The sequence below is a fragment of the Convolutriloba macropyga genome, chromosome 3, assembly GCF_964194025.1.
Source record: "Convolutriloba macropyga chromosome 3, txConMacr16.3, whole genome shotgun sequence".
Taxonomy (NCBI): domain Eukaryota; kingdom Metazoa; phylum Xenacoelomorpha; order Acoela; family Convolutidae; genus Convolutriloba; species Convolutriloba macropyga.
The window spans coordinates 54584650-54611999 of record NC_134470.1 but is presented as its reverse complement, the minus strand read 5'-3'; the positions used below and the strand labels follow the sequence as shown (position 1 = coordinate 54611999).

The 27350-nt window shown below is 37.0% G+C and overlaps 1 protein-coding gene across 1 annotated transcript in view; it reads right to left on the bottom strand.

The window, feature by feature from the left end:
* LOC142337142 (D-2-hydroxyglutarate dehydrogenase, mitochondrial-like) overlaps positions 1–27350 on the bottom strand; it is a 47278-nt gene that overhangs the window by 7461 nt on the left and 12467 nt on the right. Inside the window, exons 3-5 of the mRNA XM_075386246.1 lie at positions 11750–11843; positions 5476–5658; positions 1670–1840 (exon numbers count right to left, since the gene is read on the bottom strand). Of these exons, the coding sequence (XP_075242361.1) occupies positions 1670–1840; positions 5476–5658; positions 11750–11843 (448 nt within the window). The remainder of the gene's footprint in view (positions 1–1669; positions 1841–5475; positions 5659–11749; positions 11844–27350) is intronic.

Genomic DNA, 27350 nt, shown 5'->3' with positions numbered 1-27350 from the left:
GCCAAACCCCTATCGTTTGGCTGAAAACACCTATTAATTACCAATGTTAAACATAATCGACTAACGACGGGCGAATTGCTCTCAAACGACTGGCAAACCGTTGGCTCCTGTAGTACCCAGTTGAGGTTAACATATGCTAGAATTGCGGCGGGGGGGGGGGGGGTTGTTGAGCGGAGTTGGGGGGGGGGGGGGGTGGCAAGGGGCGGGTGCTAGGATTGAGAGGGCTGGACGAGCAACAGATTTACAAGGGTGCAATGGGTGTGTTTTGGTGGGGGACGAGTTGGAGGGGGAGGGTGTGAGTGGGGGCGGGGTGACTGAGAGGGAAGACTGCGGGGTGACTTTTAAGATTAAGAACCGCACTTCACACTATGAAATTGTCTCTCAAAAGTTTTGCTGAATCGCACTCTAAGGGACTGTTGAGGCGTAGGCAGGGCTCTAAGAGAATATAAAACGAAAAGTCAAACAGGTCAGATGAAAACACGTCAGTCAAAAAATGAACAAAAAAGCACAAGACTAAAAATTGATACAAATTTCGTTAAGAGCAACGAAGTTGATAAAAAACGAACATTTTTTGTATTTAAAGATGTAGTTTTTTGTAACTACTTTTTGAGATGTTATATTTTGATCAAGAATCTGCTTAACTTCTTGCTGCTTCTTTTAGCTGCTCTCAACTAACCTTCAAATCGAGTGACACACATTCACTTGACCTCATCCCTCTGAAATATATTAAAAATCAATTTGAGAGTGAATAAGTCAATTGTGAGAGTGAGGTAAGTCACGTGTGACCAAAAACTTAATCACGCGAGTTAACAAAAAATTGCTCCAATAAAAGTGAAAAATGACGTCACGCACGCAATTCAGTTGAAATTGCATGAACGATCAAACAAAAGGCAGATTTCAAGTGATCGTGACGTCATATGATCGTAACAAATAACTTGACGACGAAATAAAAACCAAACTTAAACTATTTCAGAAAAAATGAAACCAGATTAAAACTCAGAGTGAAAAAACCAAATCATGAATTGTAAAAGATATGTTGCCATTTAGAAGATCCGAATATAAAAAACCAAAAATTAATTAAAAAGTTGAGAACTATGAGCCAATTTAGCACATGAAGCGGATTATAAGGCTCTCCAAAATACTGTACTATCAATTCCAGAAGTTCAAATATTGATAAAATGTCTAAAAAAATGTTTCAAACAATCTAAAACCAAATGAGCCTAATGGACGAAAAAGCAGCTATAAACGGCGACTATCTATATGCGTCCTTTTCTCAAAAGCACTTTTCAAAGTCGAAATGTCATTCCCTGAACGCAACGCATGGATAACGTCTCTCGCTTCAAAAAAAAAACCGTCACTTGGTAATTTTACTGTAGATAAAAGGCACCTGAACAAATAGTAATTCCGCTAAGATAAACTGAAGAAAACTAATACTCCTCTTCCAGTTGTAGAAGAACCTGTGTAATACCAATATTCCTGTTCGAATCTAGAAGAATCTGTCTAATACCAATATTCCTCTTCAAATCGAAAAAAGACACATTTACAAAAATTGCTCCAAACTTCGTTTGAGAGCAATTATACATTCCCTTCAAAAAATGTATATTTACTATATAGAGGTCCCAGAATTAGCTTAGCAAGATTGAACAGTTGATGAATGCCGACAAATAACCTCCTAATGATGTTCTGGAAAGTCGAAGTGCCTTGACAACGTTCGCAAATGACGACAATTCAAGAAGCAGCACTGATCTGGATGTCGGCTTCACTGGACAGAGTATGTTAACATTCATAATCAGTCCCAGGGTTCCTTCCGAGCCAATGAACAGTTGCTTCAAACTTAAACCTGCAACAAAAACATTTCAAAATTGATAACAAGCTTAATTTTAGATGATTTAAATCCTGACGTATTTTGTCATGCTGCAGTTAAGCTAGAGCACGCAGAAATGTGGAGTGCAATTGTAATGTTCATTGCTCAAGCAGTCAGTCATGGCAACCGACTGGAACAACTGCCTGATTATATCACTAAAGCCTTCAGAAAGAGCATTCTGACAGTATTTGAGGATCAAAATGCTTCTAGCTTTTTGACTATCAGCATCATGTGCAATCATTTTACGACGAATTGCTTTTCTCAGAGCCTTAGCAGATACATCTGAAAATAACTACTCACTGCAGCGATAACATTATTGCAACATCAAGTGCTGCTCCAGCATATCGGTTGCGTAGTTGTTCAAGCGAATCGTTAAGGTCGTTTCTTGTTTTCGGCGAGTCGAAGGTAATAGTTGAGTGCATCACCGGCTAAATGTAGGTGAAGATATCGTGCACCTTGGTGATTAGCTTCAGGAATTCTAGATACGGCGATGCTTGCTCTCAATAGTCCTTCAAATTCAGGCCAGTTTTCGTTTGGTAGTCCTGAGAATCTTTTCAGATGTACGTGAGGCGGACTTGGATCTGCCATTTTCTTTTAATCACTTCGTTAATGAAGTGTTTGTGAGGACCGAACAATTTGTGCGCTTCTCCAATTTAGCTATGTCACAGAGTTTGCAGTTTAGGCTATTTGGTTGGTGTTTTTTGTTCTTCTCTGCAAGTTTTTGACTTACTTTTCTGTCGATTGTTTTGTTGTTGAAGAATACGAACGCGTTTCTAGGTTGATAGCCTTCCAACAGTGTCATAGAAGTATTGTTGTAGCTTGCGTCGTACTTTCTCTTTGCCGGCAAAACAAATAGGTTGATTGCTCATATAATTTTGAATGGTTAAAGTAGGTTTGTGCTTGTAGTGTGGTTTATTTACAAAAGTCTTTTTCAATCAATCAAAATTCAGCATCGTCATATTACGGCTGTTTAGAAAAAGCGGAGGCGGTGGGTTTCGAATCTTTAACCTCAGGATTATAAACAGTGTTGCCTAGTGTGCTGTGCCAAGTGGGTCTTGATTAGTGATATTGTCAAAGTCAAGGGATTGACTAAACTAATTAAGTATAAATGGAAAGCAACATCAATAGTGGTTTGTTCTAAGTTTTTATTGAGTATTCCAGATCAAAGCGCTGAAAGTTTACTTTATGTTTGCTCTTATTTGTCCTCTTGTTTTCTTATCTGATGTATGCTAAGAAGTTGAGCTGGGGAACGCGACTGCTGTATATTGTGAAAAGAAAACTACATTCCGCGTTGGCCAGGTTGATGTGAGTTTCGTGCCATATCGGAGCAATATTTGTCCAGTTACTGATGGTGCGATTGAACATTTTTGTACTCGATTTTGTCCGAAAACTGCAATGATGTTCGTGTTGGTCGTGGCAGGCATAGTACGCATAAAGTAGAAAAAATAAAGGCATGCAGATTTATTAAAAACGTTGAAAAACAGATTAGAAATTTCGGATAACTAAATGGTGCGGCCGGATATTTAAATTTAGTGCCTCCTGACCGCCATTATACTTTCTATGGCTTGGGCCACTGCACGATTTCCTGATGCGTTTGGAGTACTGAATGCCGTGATGTAATGTGGTTCGGGGTTTATCTGATCAATTTGGACTTGTCTTTTGATGATAGCGAAACAGATCGTTTACTGTGATGTTGTCATTGTCTTTCTTGTACTTGAAGGGCATGCCTTGAATGAATTGTTCTTTTATTCGTCTTGTTCTTTCGTCAGTGCGGTCTATGTGAGCTGCAGGGTCGTCCACAATTGCGATTTTTGTGAGATCTGCGAGGAAGTCATCTAGTTGTTCTTTCATCGGTTGCGTAGCTGTTCAAGCGACTCGTCTACGTCGTTTCTTGTTTTCGGCGGGTCGAAGGTAATTATTAAGTGCATTACCGGCTAATTGTAGATGAAGATATCGTGCACGTTGGTTTTTCGCTTCAGGAATTCTGATACGGCGATGCTTGCTCTCAATAGTCCTTCAAATTCAGGCCAGTTTTCGTTTGGTAGCCCTGAGAAACTTTTCAGATGTACGAGAGGCGGACTTGGACCTGCCATTTTCTTTTAATCAGTTCCTTAATGAAGTATTTTTGTGGAACGAGCAATTTGTGCTCTTCTCCAATTTAGCTATGTTACTGAGTTTGCAGTTTAGGCTATTTGTATCGTCTTTTTTGTTCTTCTCTGCAAGTTTTTGACTTACTTATCTGTCGATTGTTTTGTCGTTGAAGAATACGAAAGGGTTTCTAGGTTGATAGCCTTCCAAAAGTGTCATAGAAGTATTGTTGTGTCTCGCGTTGTATTTTCTCTTTGCTAGCAAAACAAATAGGTTGATTGCTCATATAATTTTGAATGGGTAAAGTTGTTTTGTGCTTGTAGTGTGGTTAATTTCTCGAATTCGATAATTTTGAAAGAAATTGTAAAGTTCTGAGCTTTTCGTAAAACGGATCCCTTTGATGTCCGTTTGATTGTCTTCTTGTGCGATAAAATAAAGGCTAATTCCAGTGTTTGTTTTTCTAATGATTCAAAGATTGTAAGTTTTTCCGTTAATGGCTAATTCCATGAGTTCCAAATTTTTCCTCTTTTTCTAACAGAACTAGGCGTTCAACATCTGTGCCGCCATATGATAACTATCTTCTTAGTTTGCTTATACCTTTTCTATCTTTTTAGAGGCGGCTATGTAGATGCTAGTGCCAAGTGCTATATTGTATGAAGAAAGTTATCGTTGGGATTTCTTTTCTAATAGAGTCTTTTAATTGCAAGATTGTGCTAAGTGCTATTCGGAGCGCAGGTTCGGTAAAAACGCTCTTTTTCTGCTACAAGTTTTTTATTCAAGTATTCTGGTAAGCAACTGAACTGGAGTGAGCAGAATCGTCTGTGAATTTCGAGATAATAAATGCGTGCTGTATAAGTCTTTTTCAACCAATCAAAAATCAGCATCGTCATAGCCAATAACAACTCATTTGGAAGCTATTAACTACAACATGTACAAAAGTAGATTTAAAATCAATTCAGGACTAAGGAATCAAACAAATTACGAGGAGGTCTGAAAGAGATTCGTACATATTTGTTTCACAGCCTTAGTATTATGAGGTTTCAGAATCCGCATCACGTGTGGAAAGGATAATTAGATCATTTCCGTTTGGTCCTTTTATGCACGATCAGTTAAAGAGCATGTACCAGTACATAATAAATCATTATGAAAAAGAGTGGCACTTTTGATTATGCATCCACTCAATAACCTTGTGGGCGCACAAACGGAAAAGATCCGGATCATAATGCATTTTAGCAGGCTCAATACGGCCTGTTTTCTATGGTTTAATACCAACTCAGCACGGTAATAACAAAAAATTTGATCCAAAAGTAGAACATGTATTCGACATTTCTATCGTATATTTACATTTTTTCAATTTGATCCCCCTCCCCCATGTGGGTGCACTTTTTTTCAAGCCCAAGGGGTACGTTTTTATGGCATGTTTCTATGAAATGACACATAATATCTGATTGGGGGGCAATCACGGAAAATATCGAAACATTTAATCTTACCAGCCGAAAATGTTTAGTGGTCATTAACATTACCAGTGTTGTCTTTCCGAACACTTTTCCCCAAATCCAGAAGACTTCCATCTGCGGTAACAACTTCCATGCCCAACACATTCTCACGAAGAGAGCCATATTTGAACAACCTCACTCCACCTGCATTTGTGGCCACATTTCCCCCTATTTGACATAATCCCTTGGCTGCAAGGTCTAGTGGAACACCTACCACAAGGATGAAATCAAATAATTGCAAACCAGAAAAGAAGGAATGACAGTAACAAAAAATTATGGAATTGCAATTTCATTTTACAAGCTGAGAGCAAGTTCCAAGCTCAATTAATTTTGTAATTTCAGCATTTACAAGATTAAAAACTAGCAATTAATCTTTTTTATCCAAACATATAAGCTCTAATCTACGCAATAAAAACAACTGTGCGTAATTTTACTCAATTTTTGTTGAGGGGGAACTATATGTAAATTTTGGCGGACCAAAATTGTAAAAATGTAGTGGTATCATCAGAAAGCCCTTCAAGCATATAATATCTTAAATGCAGATTTTTTTCGAATTTCGTCTTGCTAGAAATGTTATCGAGGTTTAAGCTTTTGTGAATATTTCGCTTTTGAAGCTAATTTTGTTCTTTTAGAAGAATTGTTGGTCATTTTTTTCTTGTTTTTCCAAAATTTTCTGAAATTAGGTACTAATAAGTAATTATAATTCTTTTGTTATAATCTGTTAACATATGTTACTTTACTTTTTACAAACGGTGAACAGACAAAAGAGTCCCAGACAAAACAGTACCAGACAAAACAGTCCCGAATAGCAAAATATTCCCAGACAAAACAGTACCAGACAAAACAGTCCCGAATAGCAAAATATTCCCAGACAAAACGGTCCCAGACAAAATAGTCCCATGAAAGCACACAAAACAGTCCCAGACAAAATAGTCCGAACTAAAGATAAAGTTAAGCATATTCGCAACAATTAACTAAGAAAACCCTTAATTATTCATATGATTCTATTTCACTGAAAAAATATTAAGCTGCTTACAACATAATTTTTGCCAAATAATGTATTTTGAAACAAGTTTTTGGTTTAATCCTAATTCATGTCAACTAAAAACAATGCACTCAGAAGCTTAAATCATAGATTATGTTTGATAGTTGTTTGTAGATTATATTTACATTTCTTCCGATATTTATTTGGGACTATTTTGTCTGGGACTATTTTGTCTGCTTTCTTGGTACTATTTTGTCTGGGACTGCTTTGTCTGGGAATTTTTTGCAATTTGGGACTGTTTCGTCTGGGACTGTTTTGTCCGGACACGTTACAAAACTATTTTGATCAATTTGGACAAATGCGTCACTAATTTAGCCAAATGCCAGATAATTTGGCGCCGCATCAGGTCAATTCAACTATTTTTCTCGCGTTTTGAGAAATCTCAGAAAAATTATATCGAAGAAACAAGAAAAATGCGCATCATCAAAATTTGTATGTTTTTAGCCTGACTTCATTAGTTTTAGTCTCTTCTTACTTATAAGTTTAAATTTTTGGAAATTGTATTATTTTTGTATCAACAAAAAATTTTTTCTATTGAACGTTTTATCTTCCATTTATAACTTTTTATCATAAACCAGGTGTGAACTTTAGTTTTATCATAAAGCAACAAGAAGTTTTTCTGAAATTCGGAAAACAAAAGTTTCACTCCCCTCTACCTTCTTCAACAACTTGATTTTGTTTGAACAACTTCATCGTCCAACAATGCAACCAGTCAGTGAAACAAAAAAAAAATCGATCCAACTGTACTTAGGTTTGTGAATTTTTTGATATAAATCTTCCAAAACATATATTCTCTGTCAAATGAATTGATTTTTTTGCAAATTTTATTGCTCAACCACTATTCTTTCTTGTCGTATTTGCCAACCACATCAAAATGTCAATGGAGTTGGTTGTTGGTTTCTTAAAGTCAACTAATTTACAGTTTTTAAAAGTTCAAGAAATTCTTTCAAAAACGTCTTCACGGTTTGGTAGTTTTATTGTTTTTTATTCAATTTCCAGATAACGGGAAATCGTTCCTCAATTGGTGAAGTAGATTTAATCAATGAGACTTGTTATTTTTGAGATCGAGAGACAGCACAACACAACACAATAAGTACGGACACTTAATTAACCACTCATATTTTGAAACCATATACCATTATAGAGTATTTATAACAAATTTATAACAACATTAACAAAATGAAGAAAAAGCCGATAAAAAATAAAATAGATTCCTTATTGTTTCCTCAGAGAACCTGTGAGACCTATCAAAAAAAAGCTTAAGTGCCAAGACGACAAAAACAAAAAAGCCAAAATAGATTGACTTTTCTTAAAAATAAGTGAATTGAGAATAACAGAACTGTTAGTTATCAACTGAAAACTTTATAAGATACCATATGCCAGTAGGACTTATCAATAACGAGAATTAGCGACATGAAGAACAACAAATACGAGCAGACAACAAAAATTCATATAACAGTAATAAGTAAAAATTTATAACAAAGAATTAAATTTAAAAACACCGTTAAAAAACTGAAAACATTCAATACATTTCTCGATGCCCTATTAAAAAGCCATGGGTCCTGCTATTAGTGAGAGGTGCCAGTAAGATAGAAAAAATCGAAAAAAAATGAGAACAAATGACTGAAAAAGAGTGCGCTATGTACTCTCCAAACCCTTCTGACTTTACAAAAAAACTGGAAGAGACCAAAAAAGCTTTGAGATTCCTGCTATTATTGACAGTATGATAGAAAAACAAAAAAAAGTGGACAAAAATTAAAAGCTAAAAGAAATCATTATATATAATACAAAAAAAAATATGTAATTCGCAAAATTTAATAGCAGCCTGTTTATTTATCCCGTTTTTAAGACGAAAATTCGAATGGGTTAGACGACAACACGGTCAAGCAAACAATTGCATTCAAAAAAGACAACAGGACTAATATAATTGCTATTAACTTCGTTTGAGAGCAATTAAAAAACTGAAAGCATTCAATAGATTGCTTAATATCACATTGAAAAAGCAATGCTTCCTGCCACTAAAGAGACTATGGTAGAAAAAGAATGAAAATGGATTCAAAAGCGGTAAGAACTCTTAGTTGCCTGTTCATCGACGGTTTCTCATAATTTCAATTAAACATGTAAAACACTTCAAGTTGCATTTTTTACGCTAACTTGGCTCTTTTCGAAGAATATCTGATCATTTTTGTCTGAATTGTTCCCAGATTTTCTGAAATTAGGTACTCAAAGGTACCTATAATTGTTTTATCTGTTAACAAATGTTACTATGCTTGTGCTTTTCAAAAACCTACTTTTAACAATTAGCACCAACGCTGCGTTAATACAGCCAAATATTTAAAAATTTGGGGCCGCATCAATTCAACTCAGCTATTTTTGTCGCATTTAACTTCAAGAATTCCCGCAAAACTTATACTAATCAGAATAAATTCTTGAAAACATTTTACAGCACTTATGAAAGAGAGATGAGAAAAACAGAATTCATATTGTAAAATGCACAGGAAAATTTTGTTCAACCACGAACTCTAAATCCACTTAAAACAGTTTGAAAAACTTAACACTTCACCATTATTTTTTTTTCAGTGTCTTTACTAATCACGCGTTACTGAAACCACCACATTTTGACTTCTCAGAAAATCAAAAAATCGAAAAAAAATGAGAACAGATGACTGGAAAAGAGTGCGCTAAGTACACTCCAAACCCTTCTGATTTTAAAAAAAATAGGAAGAGACCTAAAAAGCTTTAAGTGAGATTCCCGCTATTAGTGAGAGTATGATTAGAAAACAAAAAAAGTGGAAAAAAATAAAAGCTAAAAGAAATCATATATAAAATAACAAAAAAAATCATATGTAATTCGCAAAATTTAATAGCACAGAGTTGATTTTAAAAACAGAATCTTAAACATAAACAACTAGCGTCAAGCAAACTCGTCTCAAACGGCCGCCAAGCGGTTGGCTTCAAAAGTAGCCAGCTGGGGCTTAGAGGTGCTAGCATGGGGGGGGGGTAAGTGTGTGTGTGTGTGTAAGGGGGCGCTGTGGTGAATCGCATTCTTAGAGCATAGTAAGGCTTAGGGTTCTAAGAGACCCTAACGCTTTCCGAGTTCAACCTGTTTATTTATCCCTTTTTTAGGACGAAAATTGGGATCGGTTAGACGACTACTCGGGTACGCAAACACCCGCATTCAAAAAAGACCACAAGACTAATATAATTGCTATTAACTTCGTTTGAGAGCAATTAAAAAACTGAAAGCATTCAAAAGATTGCATAATATTACATTGAAAAAGCAATGCTTCCTGCCATTAAAGAGACTATGGTGAAAAAGAATGAAAATGGATTCAAAAGCGGTAAGAACTTTAAGTTGGCTGTTCATTGACGGTTTCTCATAATTTCAATTAAACATTAGTAAAACACTTCAAGTTGCATTTTTTACGCTAATTTGTCTCTTTTCGAAGAATATCTGATCATTTTTGTCTGAATTTTTCCCAGATTTTCTGAAATTAGGTACTCATAAGTGACTATAATTATTTTATCTGTTAACCAATGTTACTATGCTTTTTAAAAACCAACCTTTAACAATTAGCACCAATGCCTGCGGTAATTTAGCCAATTATTAGAAAATTTGGGGCCGCATCAAGTCAACTCAGCTATTTTTGTCGCATTTCCCGCAAAATCTATACTAATCAGAATAAATTTTTGAAAACATTTTACAGCATTTATGAAAAAGAGATGAGAAAAACAGAATTCACATTGTCAAACACACAGGAAAATTTTGTTGAAACACCAAATCCGACTCCACTTAAAACAGTTTGAAAAACTTAACGCTTCACCATTATTAATTTTTTTTCAGTGTCTTTACTAATCACGCGTTACTGAAACCACCACATTTTGACTTCTCAGAAAATCAAAAAAACGAAAAAAAAATGAGAACAAATGACTGAAAAAGAGTGCGCTATGTACTCTCCAAACCCTTCTGATTTTACAAAAAAACTGGAAGAGACCAAAAAAGCTTTGAGATTCCTGCTATTATTGACAGTATGATAGAAAAACAAAAAAAGTGGAAAAAATTAAAAGCTAGAAGAAATCATATATAAAACAACAAAAAAATCATATGTAATTCGCAAAATTTAATAGCACAGAGTTGATTTTAAAAACAGAATCTTAAACATAACAGACTAGCGTCAGGCAAACTCGCCTCAAATGACCGCCAAGCGGTTGGCATCGAAAGTAGCCAGCTGGGGCTTAGAGGTGCTAGCATTGGAGGGGGGGGAGTGTGTGCAAGGGGGGCGCTGTGGTGAATCGCATTCTTAGAGCATAGTAAGGCTTAGGGCTCTAAGAGATCTTAATGCTCTCCGGGTTCAACCTGTTTATTTATCCCGTTTTTAGGACGAAAATTCGAATGTGTTAGACGACAACTCGGTCAAGCAAACAAGCGCATTCAAAAAAGACCACAGGACTAATATAGCTGCTATTAACTTCGTTTGACAGCAATTAAAAAACTGAAAGCATTCAATAAATTGCTTAATATCACATTGAAAAAGCAATGCTTCCTGCCACCAAAGAGACTATGGTAGAAAAAGAATGAAAATGGATTCAAAAGCGGTAAGAACTCTTAGTTGCCTGTTCACTGACGGTTTCTCATAATTTCAATTAAACATTAGTAAAACACTTCAAGTTGCATTTTTTACGCTAATTTGTCTCTTTTCGAAGAATATCTGATCATTTTTGTCTGAATTTTTCCCAGATTTTCTGAAATTAGGTACTCATAAGTGACTATAATTATTTTATCTGTTAACCAATGTTACTATGCTTTTTAAAAACCTACTTTAAACAATTAGCACCAATGCTGCGTTAATTCAGCCAAATATTAGAAAATTTGGGGCCGCATCAAGTCAACTCAGCTATTTTTGTCGCATTTAACTTCAAGAATTCCCGCAAAATTTATACTAATCAGAATAAATTTTTGAAAACATTTTACAGCATTTATGAAAAAAAGATGAGAAAAACAGAATTCACATTGTCAAACACACAGGAAAATTTTGTTGAAACACGAATTCCAACTCCACTTAAAACAGTTAGAAAAACTTAACGCTTCACCATTATTAATTTTTTCAGTGTCTTTACTAATCTTTAGTAAAAGTCACTCGAAAAGTCAAAACTGTTAAGCGAAGATTTTGCATAAAAAAGACACACATGTTTACAATAAATGCTGTGAACTTCATTCAAGAGCAATTAATTAGTTCATAACTTTGATGGATTTACATAAACCAACTGAGTTGATCGTGTTATCCAGATGTTGTAGAATGCATCCGGACTGCACAGAGACCACGCTGGATTCCTCATCGACCCACACGATCTATCAACAGATAGAAAACAAATTTATCACATTCTACTGGAAAAAACCAGCAGCGAGTACAATAATGCTTTAAGGAAGCCATTACTTGCCTAAATTAATAAATTAACAAATGTTTGAAGCCGAATTTAACACAAAAATTAATTAGTCATTAGGTTAAATAACAGTAAATAATTTCAAGTCTGATTAATACTATTTAAAAAAGCATGGTAGCAAAACGGTTGCATATAATATCCGCGAACAAATTTAACATTACACTGACTAAATATCTGTCAGTAAAAAACGTAATTAGTGCGAATTAGTAAACATTTAACCTTAAAATTTTTCAGACCACACAATTCGTTATGCCGAGAGTTGCTCCTCATTTTGAATTCAAACTTTTGACTCTCGTTCTTATGCTATTCTAGTTTTCAATGGCAGCGACAGCTCATGGCGAATATATCCTGTGTCATAGTTTCGGGATATTTCTGAAGATATATTGATTTTCTTTGATGAAATTAGAATTTTGAGATTTGTTCCGATGAATTCCTGAAAGATCACGAAAACAGTTCCCACACTACAATAACTTAAGAGTGTGACGCAAAACAGCAGGCAACATCTGACCAAAAAAACTGATCTATTAAGAAGAGCCAGGAACAAAAACTTCTTGGCAACGTCCACCTATATTAGATTGATAAAAAAAATTGTAATTTTCCTTTAATGTTTTCAATAAACAAGAGCAAAGAGTTGAAAACAAACCTATGTAAAAGAATATACACCACTATATTCTTTTCAACGCAAAAAACGAACATATCCTAATCAAACTTCAAACGAACAGAGCAGGCAGTCCCGATAACATCTGAAATATGATCCTCAAAAAGCTACCAATAATAAAATCGCTGCTGTTTGTATTTGGAAGAGCCATTGCCAAAGGTCCTAACAAACTGAAAAATTTTGAACTCGTACCAATTGTTAAAGATGAAAACAATATTGATGTTGAAAAGTATAGATCCATCAGTTTTGCACGTAACGTCTCAAAAGTCCTGGAAACAGTTATGTTTGACGAGTTGTATGAAAGAGTCAAAAACAAGTTAAATCAGTCACAGCAATAGTTCCGGAGCCTCGATCTGTTGTAACTCAGATGATGATAGTAGTGAGAAATGGGGGGGGGGGTCTACCGCACAGAAAAAGGATCCCACCACTTCTTAGTCTCGAAACTACTTCTGATGTATTTTTATTATATTATCCTTTTTTAGAAGCTGCCGTAACCACTGAACCAAGGGAACATGATTTTTGTGTTACAGATGTATTTTTATTCTGGATCCGAATTCAAGGTTAGTTATTCTTCAGCGCTTTTATCGTTGCTTTTGACATATGGAAAACACCCAAAGTTGGTTCAATAATTAATAGTCATGAGAGATTGTGCCTTACGTACGTTTGTTAGATTGATTTAAACAACATTTAGGTATCGTTTTGACCAATTCTTACCAAACTCTTTATTGGAACGTATTTTTATCGATGTTTTGATCAAAGTTTTAGATTCAATTTTTATCATCAAATTGAAATGTGGCTGTTTGCTGTTTTCAGTTAAGCTTAGTCCTGTGTTATGGCTTTGTTATATTTTGGGACTGTCTGTTCAACTGATAATCTTACTGATTCTGCGATCAATGAGAAAGGTGTTTTAGAATATTTAAATTTTGAACTTGAACCAAAACATTCCCGCGTACAGAATTATCAAATGATTACAAATTATATGAAATAAAGTTTCTTAAACGGTTTAATAGTTTTCCTCAACCGAGGGTAAAACGATAACGCCATTTTCTTCCTCGGGATGAATTGACTTTGTAGACGATATCTTCAGTTGTTTCGTAGGTTTAACTGTAGCAACGGGTTTAACCCGCTTCACTGTTAGTCTCTGTTTTTCTTTGTTGTACACAATGAGTGCGGCGAATTCACGAATTCCCAGGGCAACATACTTGAGCTCCCACAGCTCTCCTTGATTTTGGAATTTCTTTATATGGAAGAAGACTGAGAGCATGAGGTCATCAGGGTCAAAGTATTTCATCGACAGCCTGTAGTAGACTCGGTCGGTATCTAAACATACACACACTATCATAGGCTTTTGTAATTAACTACAGCTTTAAGCCTTCAAGAATTGCTCCCTTTCCTAAACTAAGTATTTATTTTCAAAGTTTAAATGGAAACGTGAATATCACAACGTTATTAATTTTAATCTTTCGCTTTTCCGAATTTATTCTTAGTACTAATTCTAAAGATTAAATGTTTTATACTAACTTTGATATCTCTGATGACCTCGCAGTTCTTCGAGTCGAGACGCATTCTCTCACACGCTTCAATGTGAAACATAGTTCTTCCCTCGGCGTTGATTTTCCCCTCCGTTAGGACTCGCATCAGGTCTGATTCGAACCATATTGAATCGAGCAAGTCCTTGAAATGTTGCTCTGGGAGAGTCAGTGTCTGATGAAGAAACTTTTCTCCGTTGTAAAATTTATAGAGCGTGATCTCCATCATTGAGCCCTCAGTGTTGTCCTCCCGTTGAACTCGGACAAAACGCGTTGAAGTTTTGTACTCAAACAGATATCCCGACATCTCGTTTGTAATTTGATTGCTGCTCTTAACTTTGTAAGTTCAAATTTTGAGGATAGTTTAGCGATCGAATTTTGTGGGTTTTTATACAGCTTATCTTTACAAGATTAAGCAAAATTCGATGAAATCAAAATTCACGGTCTCTATCAGAGAACTGTGTTACTTAACATTTTCCTTATTCGGTTTTGTTCAGGCGCTTTTGTGCGGTAAAGAAAAGAAATTTCCAAGATCTTTATCGGATAGTTAGTTTCTTTTGCGTGATGGTTAGTTAGCTAACAAAGATAAGAGCGGCACTGTTTTGTTAAATTGTTGGATCATTTTCTTAAAGTTATTAAACGGAGAAAGCTTTCTTCAATCTTCATCTGAAATTATTCTCACCAAAATTGGTAAACAGAATTGAGGGACCCTTCGAGCTATCTTGTGGCGGTGGTTTCAAATTGGAACTTCATCAGCTCTCTCCTTCTAGCACGGAATTCTTCAAAGGTATGTTGAATTATCAAGCACTCTGGGTTAGTGTATGCTCAAAACAACTGTTGCACTTTTTTTAACAACTTTTTATTAGTGGTTGGATTCACGAAAAAGCACAATTGGGGGATAATTTATGCCCAATTTTTGTTCCACTCATGTTCTTTCTGCAAAATTTTTCTTCTTTCAAGTTTCACGAAACGGTTTTCAGGGGTTAACTTATGCTCAAATTTGCTGAAAGACAATGTTTGATAGGGGTTAATTTATTGCCAAATTCGCTGAAATTTATAAAAATTGTGCAACAGTTTTTGCTTACTTTTTCAAAGTAGAGAAAAGCCCTAGGGGTTAATTTATGCCCATTTTTTTCTAGAGCTGCTAAATATAAACTGAATATAAGCTGGTACAAATTTTTACATCTAATTCAAAAATGCCAGAACTATAAAAGGGTTAATTCTTGCCCGATTTAGCTTAATAACAAGGAGTTCTCTGGGGTTAATTCATGAACGACCTTGCTCAATTTTTCTCCTTTGTGTTCCCAAATTAGAAAGGACACTTCGGGGGTTAATTTATGCCCGATTTTCTTCCACTCCTGTTGTTTCTGCAACTTTCTCCTCTTGCTTTGAAATTAACGAAAAGAGCTTCCAGGAGTTAACTTATGCTCAAATTTGCTGAAAGAGTGTTTTATAGGGGTTAATTTATTGCCAATTTATAAAATTTGTGCAACAGGTTTTGTCTACTTTTTCACATTAGAGGAAAGCCCTAGGGGTTAATTTATGCCCAAGTTTTTTCTAGATCTGCTAAATGTGAACTATCGAATTTCGCAGTGGGTCGATTTTGTCGATTCAATGTTACGATGCATCTAAATAAAAAAAGATAGAATTATCTAAAAGGGGTTAATTCTTGCCCCAATTAGCTAAATAAGAAAATTTTCTGGGGTTATTTCATGACCAACCTTGCTAAATTTTTCTTCATTGTGCAACATTTTTTTTCCACTCTCAATTGAGAAAGGACACTTCGGGGGTTAATTCATGCCCGATTTTTTCTTTCACTGATTAATATGCACGGGTCGATTTCAATATGGACCAATTTTTGTCTCAAAATTATTGGGGATGAAATTATTGGTTAATTTATGCCCAAATTTCTTTCTACTGATGAAAATGCACGGGCCGATTTAACTGACGATCAAATTGTAGACAAAATGAAATTCAATGAGTCGATTTCGGGTTTTCGCTTCTATAGTTGCTTCTAAGCAATGCATTACAGGGGTTAATTTTTGCCCCTTTTCTCATTCGTCAAAATGAATATGCTCTTATAATTTTGAATGATTTGGTTGAAGGGCTAAGGCCAAACTGTTTTAAGAATGAGTTAATTTTGAAAAATTTGCATCACTAAGGGATAATTTATGTCCAAATTTTTCACGTTTGTTCATTTTAATAGGTTCTAATCATGATCTCCTGTAGCTTCTGCAATGAGACTTTCACGAACAGGAGAGATCTCGCTGTGCATCGAGAGCAAAAGCACTCAAACTTACCCGACACCAACTTCAGATGTGGGCACTGCACAGTGATGTTCACTTTAGCAAAGAATTTAGTGCGCCATCTGAAGAACATTCACAAATCTTCCAGGACCCTTCGGTGCAATACCTGTCAAACTTTTTTTGGAACTGAGGCGTCTTGGAAACTATACTCCAGGACGGAACATTCTGTTGTTTCGGAAGTGCAACGCTCAGCCTTGCCGGGAGATCAAGGAGCAGAGTTTGTGTTAGAGAGAGACAGAAAGGCAATAAGGGGACACTTTCAAACATATCGCCTCAAAATTGTTGGTGACCAAGTTTTTGATCCTCTCGAGTATTTAGTAACAAACGAGGTTACGATTAGAAACTTCATTACCAACCGTTTAACCGAAATTTTTTCCGCCAAAGTAGGACTATGTATTGAAGTTAAGTTTTCGAAACCTTTACTCGATGAAAGTACACTCTCGTTTTTTCACAGTCCCATGGAGACTGTCACCACTTGTTTGACTACAGATGAGTACTTTGCTCATGTTGATAAGTTACTTACTAAAATTAATGTATTTTGCACAGCTGGCAGTGGTTGGGTTATCGAAAAGTTAAATATGGTTGAGATCAAATTCTCAAAGCATGTTCCACTTCGTGCTGGCTCCTACATACCGACTCCCAGTGTTTCAGAAAATAAGAGAAAATCCTTGCTCAATAGTAGAAATTTGAAGGACAACCTCTGTTTCATTTATTCAGTCCTTGCTTTTCTGTTTCCGGTTAAACAAAACCAAGAACGGCCGCAGAGTTACAAGAATAATTTCAGTTCTCTTATTTACAATCCTCGTAAAATGCCTCTGGCCTTATCCGACATTCCTAAATTTGAGAAAGATAATCATCTTAAAATAAATGTTTACGCCTTCGAACAGCGCAAAATTTACCCGGTTTATTTAACTAAATACGCTGGTGTTGCTCGAAGAGTTCATCTATTGCTGTTGTCAGATGAAAACAGTTGGCATTATTGCTTAATTAAAAACCTAGACCGCCTATTAAAAATTCTCTTGCGAACTCCGAACACAGCTAACTCCAAAAATAATGCACGCAAATTTTGCGAAGTTTGCCTTCAAAGTATTGCGCGTGATAAATTTATCCTGCATAAGTCCTTATGCTCATTTGAGCAGCCGCAAATCATTGAAATGGCACCGAAAGGAACCACAATTACTTTCAAAAACTGGCATAAAACTTTCAAGTGCCCGTTTGTTGTTTACGCTGACCTGGAAGCATTTGATGTTAGAACGGAAGATTTTGATCTAGCTGCCGAACAAATGCAGAATGGCCTCAAAAAGGACGGAGCGTCGACAACAGTTGTTGAATACCAGTATCCCTGCAGCTTTGGTGCTGTTCTCGTGGATATGCGCTATTCGCATGTCGAAATAGAAAAGTTTTTATCGTGGTGACGATTGTATTGCTATCCTAATGGACACTTTGAGATCTTGGGTGAAATGGGCCGACAAGGAGCGTCAGAGATATCGCTATCTCTCCATGTCATAGTCTAAGAGACAAAAAATGATTGAAGATTGGACTTCGCCCTGCTGCATTTGCCATAAAAACTTTATAGACGAGTTTTCAGAAATGTCAGAAAAAAAAGTTATCCATCATTGCATTTAAAAGTGACCGTAGGATCTTTTCTTCCGGTTTATTTTCATAACCTGTCGCTCTATGATGCTCATCACATTGTCAAGTATCTCAAGCTTGAAGAAAATGAACAGCTTTCAGCTATTCCGAGAACAGAGGAGACTTTTATATCTTTCTCGGTTCACGTTCCCGTTCGTTCTTACATTAACAAAGTTGGTGTGGCGAAAAAAATTCGACATGAAATTCGTTTTCTTGATAGCATAAATTTTATGGCCGCTTCTCTTGATGCTATTGCCAACACTCTTCAAGACTCTGACCTAAAGCTTGTTCGCTATCGATTCCAAGAGTTCACTGACTTAGAGTTTAGAAAAATTAGGGCAAAAGGCATATTCCCTTATTCATTTCTCGACTCAAAAGAAAAACTTTTTGCTCCCTTACCAGAGCATGGTGAGGAGTGGAGAAACACTTTAACCGGTACAATAGACGTTTCTCCCGAAATGTACGAGCAAGCTGTTGAAATGTACAAATTGTTTGACTGTTCAAATTTTGGTGATTACCACGATGCCTATTTACAAATTGATGTTTATTTGTTGGCAGATGTTTTTGAGTTGTTCAGAACAGTTTGTATTTCAGTTTACCGGTTAGATCCTGCTTACTTTTACAGTGCTCCAAATTTGAGCTGGGATGCTATGCTGGTAACCACTGGCGTAGATTTAAGTTTAGTAGATGACATTGACATGCTCCTGTTTTGTGAAAAGGCAATCCGCGGTGGTCTTGAGGGTGTCGGAGCTCTCCGTCACTTCAAAGCGAACAATAAGTACCTCAGTAGTTTTAATCCTGCTGAGAAATCTGTATTTGGTGCTTTTTGACGTTACCTCTCTATACGCAGGAATAATGATGAAGAAACTGCCCAAAGATGACTATCGATGGTTAGAGTGTAATTCTATACAGGAGTTATTTAGAAAGTATGAAGCAGACAGTAGCGTTGGATTTTTTGTTGAAGTTGATCTCACTTATCCTTCTTGTATTCATGATGAACATTACGACTTTCCTCTCGCACACGAAAAACTTTTTATCAAAGATGACTGGCTTTCTCCTTATAGCAGAAAACTAGCGGGAAATCGTGCGCCCGTGCCAAAGCTTGTTGAGACTCTGTTTGACAAAAAGCGCTACGTTTGTCATATTGAGAACCTGAAATTTTACTGCGGTCAGGGTCTCCTGGTAACAGCAGTTCATCGCGTACTTCAATTCAATCAGTCCAATTGGCTTCCCCTTATATCGAAAAAAACACTGAAATGCGAAAAAAAGCAGCCACCTTTTTTGAAAAAAACTTCTACAAATTAATGTCTAATGCTTGTTTTGGCAAGACAATGGAAAATAAACGTATCAGAAGAAATATTCAGTTTGTGTCAAAGGAGTCTCAGGCTCAAAAACTAACGGCAAAACCAACTTTTAAAGCGTTCCAGATTATTAACGATGATTTATGTTCTGTTTACTCTTCGATTCCAAAAATTAAATGGGATAAACCGACTCCTGTTGGCGCAGCTATACTTGACTTATCGAAACTGGCCTTTTACAATTTTCATTATAATGAAATGAAACCTCGCTATGGTGAGAGAATTTGTGTCACCTATAAGGACACTGATTCTTTGTTATATCGAATAGAAACCGTTGACTTGTACGAAGATATGAAAAAATTTAAGCACCTTTTAGATCTCAGTGACTACCCCACTGATTATCCATTGTACGATCCGATCAATAAGAAAGTTCCGTTGACTATGACTGATGAACTTAATGGTGAGGTTTTGGAGGAATGTGTCATACTCCGATCAAAGATGTACAGCATCAAATTTCAAAGTGGAGCCAAGCAGAGTGCGAAAGGAGTTCAAAAGAGTGTGAAAAAGACTCTTCATCATGACAAATACTTGGGTTGTCTGGAGTCTGGAAAAAGTAGTAGAGCGGCAAGGACCAGAATTCACTCTGACAACCACCAGATCAAAGTTTCAACTACAAACAAGGTCGCGCAGAGCTGCTTTGATGACAAGAGGTTCATTCAGTCCGATGGTATCAGCACTCTGCCACATGTACATTTTAGTTTACTTCAAGAGCAGCCAAAAGATGAATTTGTGTTTTCTGAGAGAGAAACTCTAAGCAGTGACAGTGAGAGCGAGAGCCGTCCAGATGAAGAGCAATCTCAGTCTTCTGTTACAGCACCCAACAATAGTAGCTTTGCGTCTTCTCCAGTTTCTTTTGGTTATTGTTTTTGTTATGCGATATCGGGGTTACTTTTTTCATGATATTACTCTGTCTCATCTTGTTTTGCTTGTTTCAGTTCCCCCTGACCCAGGCTTCTTTCACCGCGAGATTGATGACAGTGAGCCATTGGTTCAATGGAGTGATCTAAGTGATATGGAAAGCGTTTCATAAGCGGGGCTTAGGAATCGTAATCCTTTTATTGATGACGAAGCTAGGGAGTGTGGTGCATCAGAAAGCAATTTTGATGAACTTGAGGATCTAGCATCCGATAACAATTTTGCAAGCTCTAATGAGGGAGAAGTCTTCTTGGAATCTTATCATAATAGCAACAGCACTACTGCTACCACTACTATCATTGACGACAGTGAAGATGAGCAACCTGTTTCAAAAGCAAGAAAGATGGCCTGGACTATTGATTCTGACTTGGAATAAGTTTGGTCTGCGTGCTTGAAGGTTCTTATAGCACCAAAATTCTCCTGTTTCTAAGATTTAATTACAATATGCAAAATAGGTATCTTGATTTCAATTTGCTATTAAAGTATCGTATCAAATTAATTTCATTCATTCTCCCCACGGTTTTTTACTATTTTCAAAATTTTAATTTTCAATTGTTTCGTAGTCTCCATCTTTCGGCTAATTTTATAAGTTTTGTTTTGCTCAAAATAATGACTGTTTGCTATCAATTCAAGCGCAGTATAAATGCAGTAGAGTCCGCATAGGTTGGAGGATTTTGATTGAATTGGTGGAGACGAAACAATTGAAAATACTTCATAGAAGCACTTGTCGGAATACAGCTCATTAATTCGACTATGCAGAATATCAAAGTAACTGAGAGATATATCAAGACTGTTCCAAATCACTATGTTTGAAAAACGATGTCTAATATGTGTGTTGGTACGAAAGAGTAGAGGAAAAGATATGACAAGTATCCAATGAGTTCCTGGTAAAATTCTTGGCGATGTATTGACAACTTGAAATCGTATTTTGTTGCTGACCTTGAGTCGAGGTAAATTATCCGCGCTCCACACTCCACAAAAAGCGAACTTCAATAAACTAAATTGCTGACAAACTTTTTCGATGGTAATATTATCCATTCAAAATGGTTTGATTCTTGGCAACGTTTCGTTTTCCGTCGACAAAAATTTGACTGAATCGTTCACCAACTAAGAATACTTCGACAGCCTCGGGAAGTGCTTTTGAAAATAAAAATTTGAGAGTAATTGGTGCTCCCGTGAGCTCTGGGAACAGGGTAAGGTTTTTGGATGCTTCCTGGGATGAAGTTAAATCAAAAGTAGCAATAAACTTGTCTTGAAAATGTTCCAGACTAATTTTATTTCCTCCGTTCTGGAAGCCTAATGCAGTTAAGGTGTTGTAATATAGTCGGGTGTTGTGTTCTGTATTGATTGGAGTCCCTGCTATGGGCAAGCCGTTGCCTCTCAAGATTTCAATACGTTTTAAATCAAATTTTTGGTAGTCAAAGGGATTAGTCGTCAATGATCCACTGAATTGGGCGTTTGGGACCATGCAGAGTGTCAAGCGTCGTATGGGTTCAGTTCCGAAGATCGATTCTTTTATGAATGAATTCTGCCCTGCTTGAATGATGAAACTTTTACACAGAGATTCTATATAGGGGTAGCGGGCGGGAGCTTTTGTGAGTGCTCGCTCAATAGAGAGCCGCACTGACTCTGTAAGTGTTATTTTGCGAACGAATAGAGATGCTTTTTCTATTATCGCTGTAAATTATTTAGTATCAGGAGATCTTAAGCTAAACTCATTACTGGCACGATAGTTATATTCGAAGTTCGACTTCTGGTATCAGTAATTTTTCGCAGGTGAAAAAGTCCACATACAGTGCACCATATAGGTCAGTGATGTAGTTTGTTTTCATCGTCTTTGCTAATCTGTCCGCGAACCATTTGCCTTTGTCGCCAACTGCTATTGATGAATCAAATTCGTAGCCTTGGCAAATAGCCCAGGATTCTTTACTATCACTATTTGTTGTAAGTTCGGTCTCTAGAAATGCTCGATGGTGGTACGTATTGTTGCTGTCAGCAACCAGAATCCCGCTCAAATAAACTTCAATTTGGGAAAATAGACTTTGTAATGTGTTGTTGGTAAAAACGACCGCTTCTCCGTCGCTTGGTTTTATCTTTTCGTTGCCATCTGGGTTATAGATTGCTGCTTGCACAGCCAAGTGAATATAGTTCATGTCGATACAGTTTCTTTGATCACCACTTATAACAAAATCTAATGTTGGCCCTCGTGGACCAGTTTGTTGGAAAACCTCCTGACCATGACCGCTTTCGTAATTTATCAATACGCTTGGTTTTTCAAAAAAGTCCAAAGCTGTATGGGCGACGGGATTTGCGATATCGTCTGCAAGGCTTTTGAATTCAAAACTTGAAGACTGCGTTGTCATTCTAATTCGAAGGCTGCTTTTGTTGTGTTAGTAATGGTGCTAGTAGTACTTGATGTTAGATAAAGTTTCTGACCGACTGCGTTTGGTAGGTAATTTTGTCGAACTGATGGTTGTAGTGGTTTTCCGCTTTCTGCTTTTATTTCCTGCTGATAACGCTTTGTCTTTTTTGCTCACTTGCATCTTACTCGCTCGGGGCTGAGAACCCGCCCCGCCGATCGCAGCGTGCCCGGGCGCGAGTGCTGCGCCGCTCGGTTCCGCGACGCGCCGGACGGCCCGCGGCGCCGTGGCGCCCGGTTTTATCGATTGCTCAATGCTTTTAGAGATTGATCGTTTTACTGAATTTTTTGCTGCCTTTCTGATTTTCTTTTTACCTGCAATTATTTGTAAAATTTTTGGTATTGCTGCTGTTACTAAGTTCCTTCCGAGCTTCTTTGCCAAGGGTAAAGCATACTTTTTAACCCGTGGTAGAGCGCACCGTCCAACCCGTACAGCAAGCGCTCCAAGTCCCGCTGATCCCGATCCAAATTGTCGAGCTGGTCCTCCATGCGCTTGTACGTTGTTGCTGAACCCAATCTGAGCTTCGTAGTGGGTGTCCATTTGTTGAATTTTACAATTTGTGCTTGACTGAGAAGTTGTGTCAAATAAAAAAGTGTTCTTTCGATGTATGAAAATCGAATTGCTTGCTTGCTTGCTTCATAGACTGATTGTCTCGGTGATTGTTTTTCGAATGAATAGTTCTATTGACTAGTCGAAATATCAATGTCAGACAAGTCCGGCCAATGGAAAGAAAGGGAATTAATTGGCCTGTTTCGTCTCTTAGCAATATTGATATCGATTGAAAGGATGACTTGACAACTGTCTTCCATTGCAGGTTTGAAAACGATTGATAACTGATAATGTCACCATGGTTACTATGGTTGTTCGTGTTAGCTGTCAGTGCCACTGTTCGTAGAAGGGACGTAAATTTGCTATCGAGAATTTCGTCCTGAATCAGGTCACAATAGACGAACATTGTATGTCGTCCTCTAGATATATCTACGGGATATATTGGCTTTGAATGCGAGGAAAGCACCTTAATGCCCAATATGTTCTTCAAATCCGCCGAAACAATTTTGATTCTTTTCTCGGTTTTGTTTGTGGTTGAGTTTTCTGCTTCCTCACTGGTGTTTGTATCCGCAGTTATGAAGCCTGCCTCATCCTCGTGCTCCTTTTCTATACCGTGTCTACGTCTTTCTCTGACTCTCAACAATTGACTGTGTTCACTGACTGACCACTCAAAAGGCCATGAATCAGGCTCCTTCGATTTGAAAACTTTTTCGCAGATCTTCTGCAGAAGCGTATCTGTAGATTGATAGTTCCCCTGGGGAATTTTCATTTTGGTTGGTCGTGTCGCAGAGCCATTGGCACGCGGTCTTGATGGTTTTCGCCTTCTCCGTGAAATAGGTACAAATAAACTCGTGTTTGAGGACGGTTCAATAGGAGACAACTCAACATCTGATTCTTCCTCGATTTCAGTGGTGGCTTCATTTTGAAAATATTCTACCTCAATCATGCCGTTTGTGACGTTTTTAATTTTAGGGGGCCATGACATCTCCAGTAAAGCTACTTGCCACAAACCTTTGGATTTGTTGAGATCAATCACTGTTGGTAGTAGATTTGTGAAGGTTGCCAAGGTGTTGTTGGGATAAGTGTCGGTTGATGAGTTAAAAATGAGATTTACTGTGAAGGTGTTTGTTAGATTTGTCATTATTCTTCCAGAAATTTAACAAGCTCAGACTCGTAAAATTTTCCCTGAATTTCTTCGTTTGTCGTGAGAGACTATCCGATATGTTGGCGGATCAACTGTTGAGATGTTTGTTATCCAAAAAATTTCGTGACTAAACTGAATTTTATATCCACGATCAAAAGTTTCTATTTTTCGGCGTATTTGAACTGTGTCGCCTATTTTAAATTTTGGTTTCTGTATTCTGCCGTTCAGGTTCAGCGAGACGAGATAACTGGTGTGATCTTTCGTTACGTTCTGTGGTGCTAAACCCGTGACTCTATTTACGCGCCCGTTTATAACTTTTACTAACTTCGGCAGCTGATCTATGTATTCTGATGTGTGACTTTGGTTCATGTATTTGTAAATGAGGGCCTTCAGAGACCGAATGTTCCGCTCTGCGAATGCACTCTTTTTCTCGTTATGAGTCTGATAAACAGTTATATTATTAGCCTTACAAAAATTTTTGAACGCTCCAATAAATTCTTTTCCATCGTCAACCCAGACTTTCTCAGGAAATGCTTTGCGCCGAACTGTTTTAAACATTTTTAAGAATGCTCTTTTTGTTGTTGCATTTTTATCTTTCATTGGTTCGACACGCAAATAGCGACTTAGTGTATCTACTGCAACCAACAGATATCTGATTCACTTTTTGTCATTCGCAATCGACTGCATATCAGCTAAATCCCTTGACCAAATTTCATTGATCCTATACGATTGCACTTTCAGGCGTAGGAATCTTTGTCTTGCTTGCTTGAATTTTGTGAATGTTGAGTTTGTTGCCAAGTAGTTTTCTACTGTTTTTCTTCTTAAGCTGGTTTCAGCACATAGACCGTTCAGACTGCTATATGAGCTGGGAAACCCAGTTTCTGTATAAAACTTATGAGCTTTTTTATAGTCTGAGTTCTCCGAAAGCTTTGTAGATATTACTCTCTCGTTTTTGCATTCCATGCAAGCGAACGTGTCGTTGTTGTATTCAGAAGCATTGGAAAGCCCACTGCAAATAAAATGAACCCAGCCACATATTGTGCAATAAAAAAGTGGTCGTTGTTTTGTGCTTTTTCTCAGTAGTTTTTTTGCATGATCCACATTTCAGTTTCTTCGAGGATGGGCCAGGATTTTGTTTCGATACCTGCAATTACCAATAAAACTCTTGTGATTCTTGAACAGGCAAATGTTTTCTTCTCAGAAAGATTCAGAACATCGATAGCCATGGAAGCTGTTGATTAGTAGTAGAAACTGTTTGAATATCGTTTGTAGCAGCTGCCTTTGCGGTTTTATTGGCAACAAGGTGACTCCCAATTTTTAATTTAAGAAAAATGTTGAGATCGTCCTGACTGATTTTCTTGGTTGGAAGTTGAAGGTTTGTGAGGAACTCCAGAAGATCTGATGTTGACGCACTGCCGTCTAATTAGCAATGCAGCTTTCCTGTGCTTTGATTTACTATAATAATGTTTGTTTTGCTTAGGAAAATAAGAATTGTTTTGCTCCGCTCTATTTTTCCGCCACTCAAACCTACTTTTATGAGCTCGTCAGTGACACATTGGATTTGATTATCTGATAAGTTAGATGGATGTTTTGAATTGTTGTTATAAGTTTTTGAATCTGGGACTGACTCCGTAACTTTTGTTGGCGAAATGAGTGCTGATGCAGCGCTTAATTGTGCGATTGCTTCGCTATTATCAACATTTCTCTTTTCTAGGATTTTTTGTTTTGTACTTTCTTCTTTTTGTGCTAATGAGTTTGATGTCAGCAACTGTTTATACGTTTCTGTTGATATCAGTATAAATTCGTCGGCTGACTGTGTCATGATCAAGAAAAATGATTTTGAATTGGGGCAGTGATAAGTACAATTGAATTTATACCTTGATTTGTTGCCAGTAGTTTTCGCTTTGTGTTGACTTTCACGCGACGGTCACATAAAGAAGAAGTAAGTTTTTCAAACTTTTTTATTTTCTGGGTAGATATTGCAGGATCAAGGATGACTGTGCCTTTGACAATGTTATAAACACAATCTAGGATAAATTTTACAAATGCATCTGGACACTGTAGGAGGAAAAATTTTCTCAGCAAGGGTATACAAGTTAGAAAGAGACTTAAAGTATTTAGATGACGTGAATGACTCATCAAGTTTGATAACGTTTTGTAGCGTTTTCGCACAGAAAAATACTGCTACATCTTCGTTAATCTGTGAGCATAAACGTGATTTTTCGTCACATCGAGGATCTAAATCAATCAATAAATGACCGAATGGTGCTGCCGTTGCGGTTTTGTATGCCGATAGTAGGAGTGATCGGCAACCCAACTGTCTTCCAAGGCAGTCAATTTGAATAGTGTCGCGAGGGTTTTTCAGCAAAAGAATATAGGTAACGTTGAGGTCGATGGTTCTTGCGTTTTGACCTTTTTGGTACAAATTATGTTTCAAAATAATGGCATGCTCATTATGACGCCTGCCCGAAACAACAAGTTGCAGAAACTCTGCTTGGTTACTTGCTTCATTATAAATGTCATCAAATACTAAAAGTTGTCGTTTTGTTTTACCGCACGATTTTAGTTTAGTCCAATCCAATCCCTGGACAAACGTAATATTGTCAATCTTTGTTTTCAGCTCGTCATAACGAGGTTGCCAGTGTTGGTAAATATATAAAATTTTGTCGAATGGAGGTTGAAAAACTTTTGCTTGAACTAATAGGTCAGCCACAAGTACTGATTTTCCGGAACCACTTGGACCTACAACTGTCATAAGTAAGTGCGGATCAGTAGATATTCTCTTGATCATTTCGGCGTTGGTATAATACAACCCACGGAAAATGCTAAAACTGACCAGAGGTATGAATGATCCTCACCATCAGAATTGAAAACAAACAGGTAGAGAGTGCACAAAACAATTGA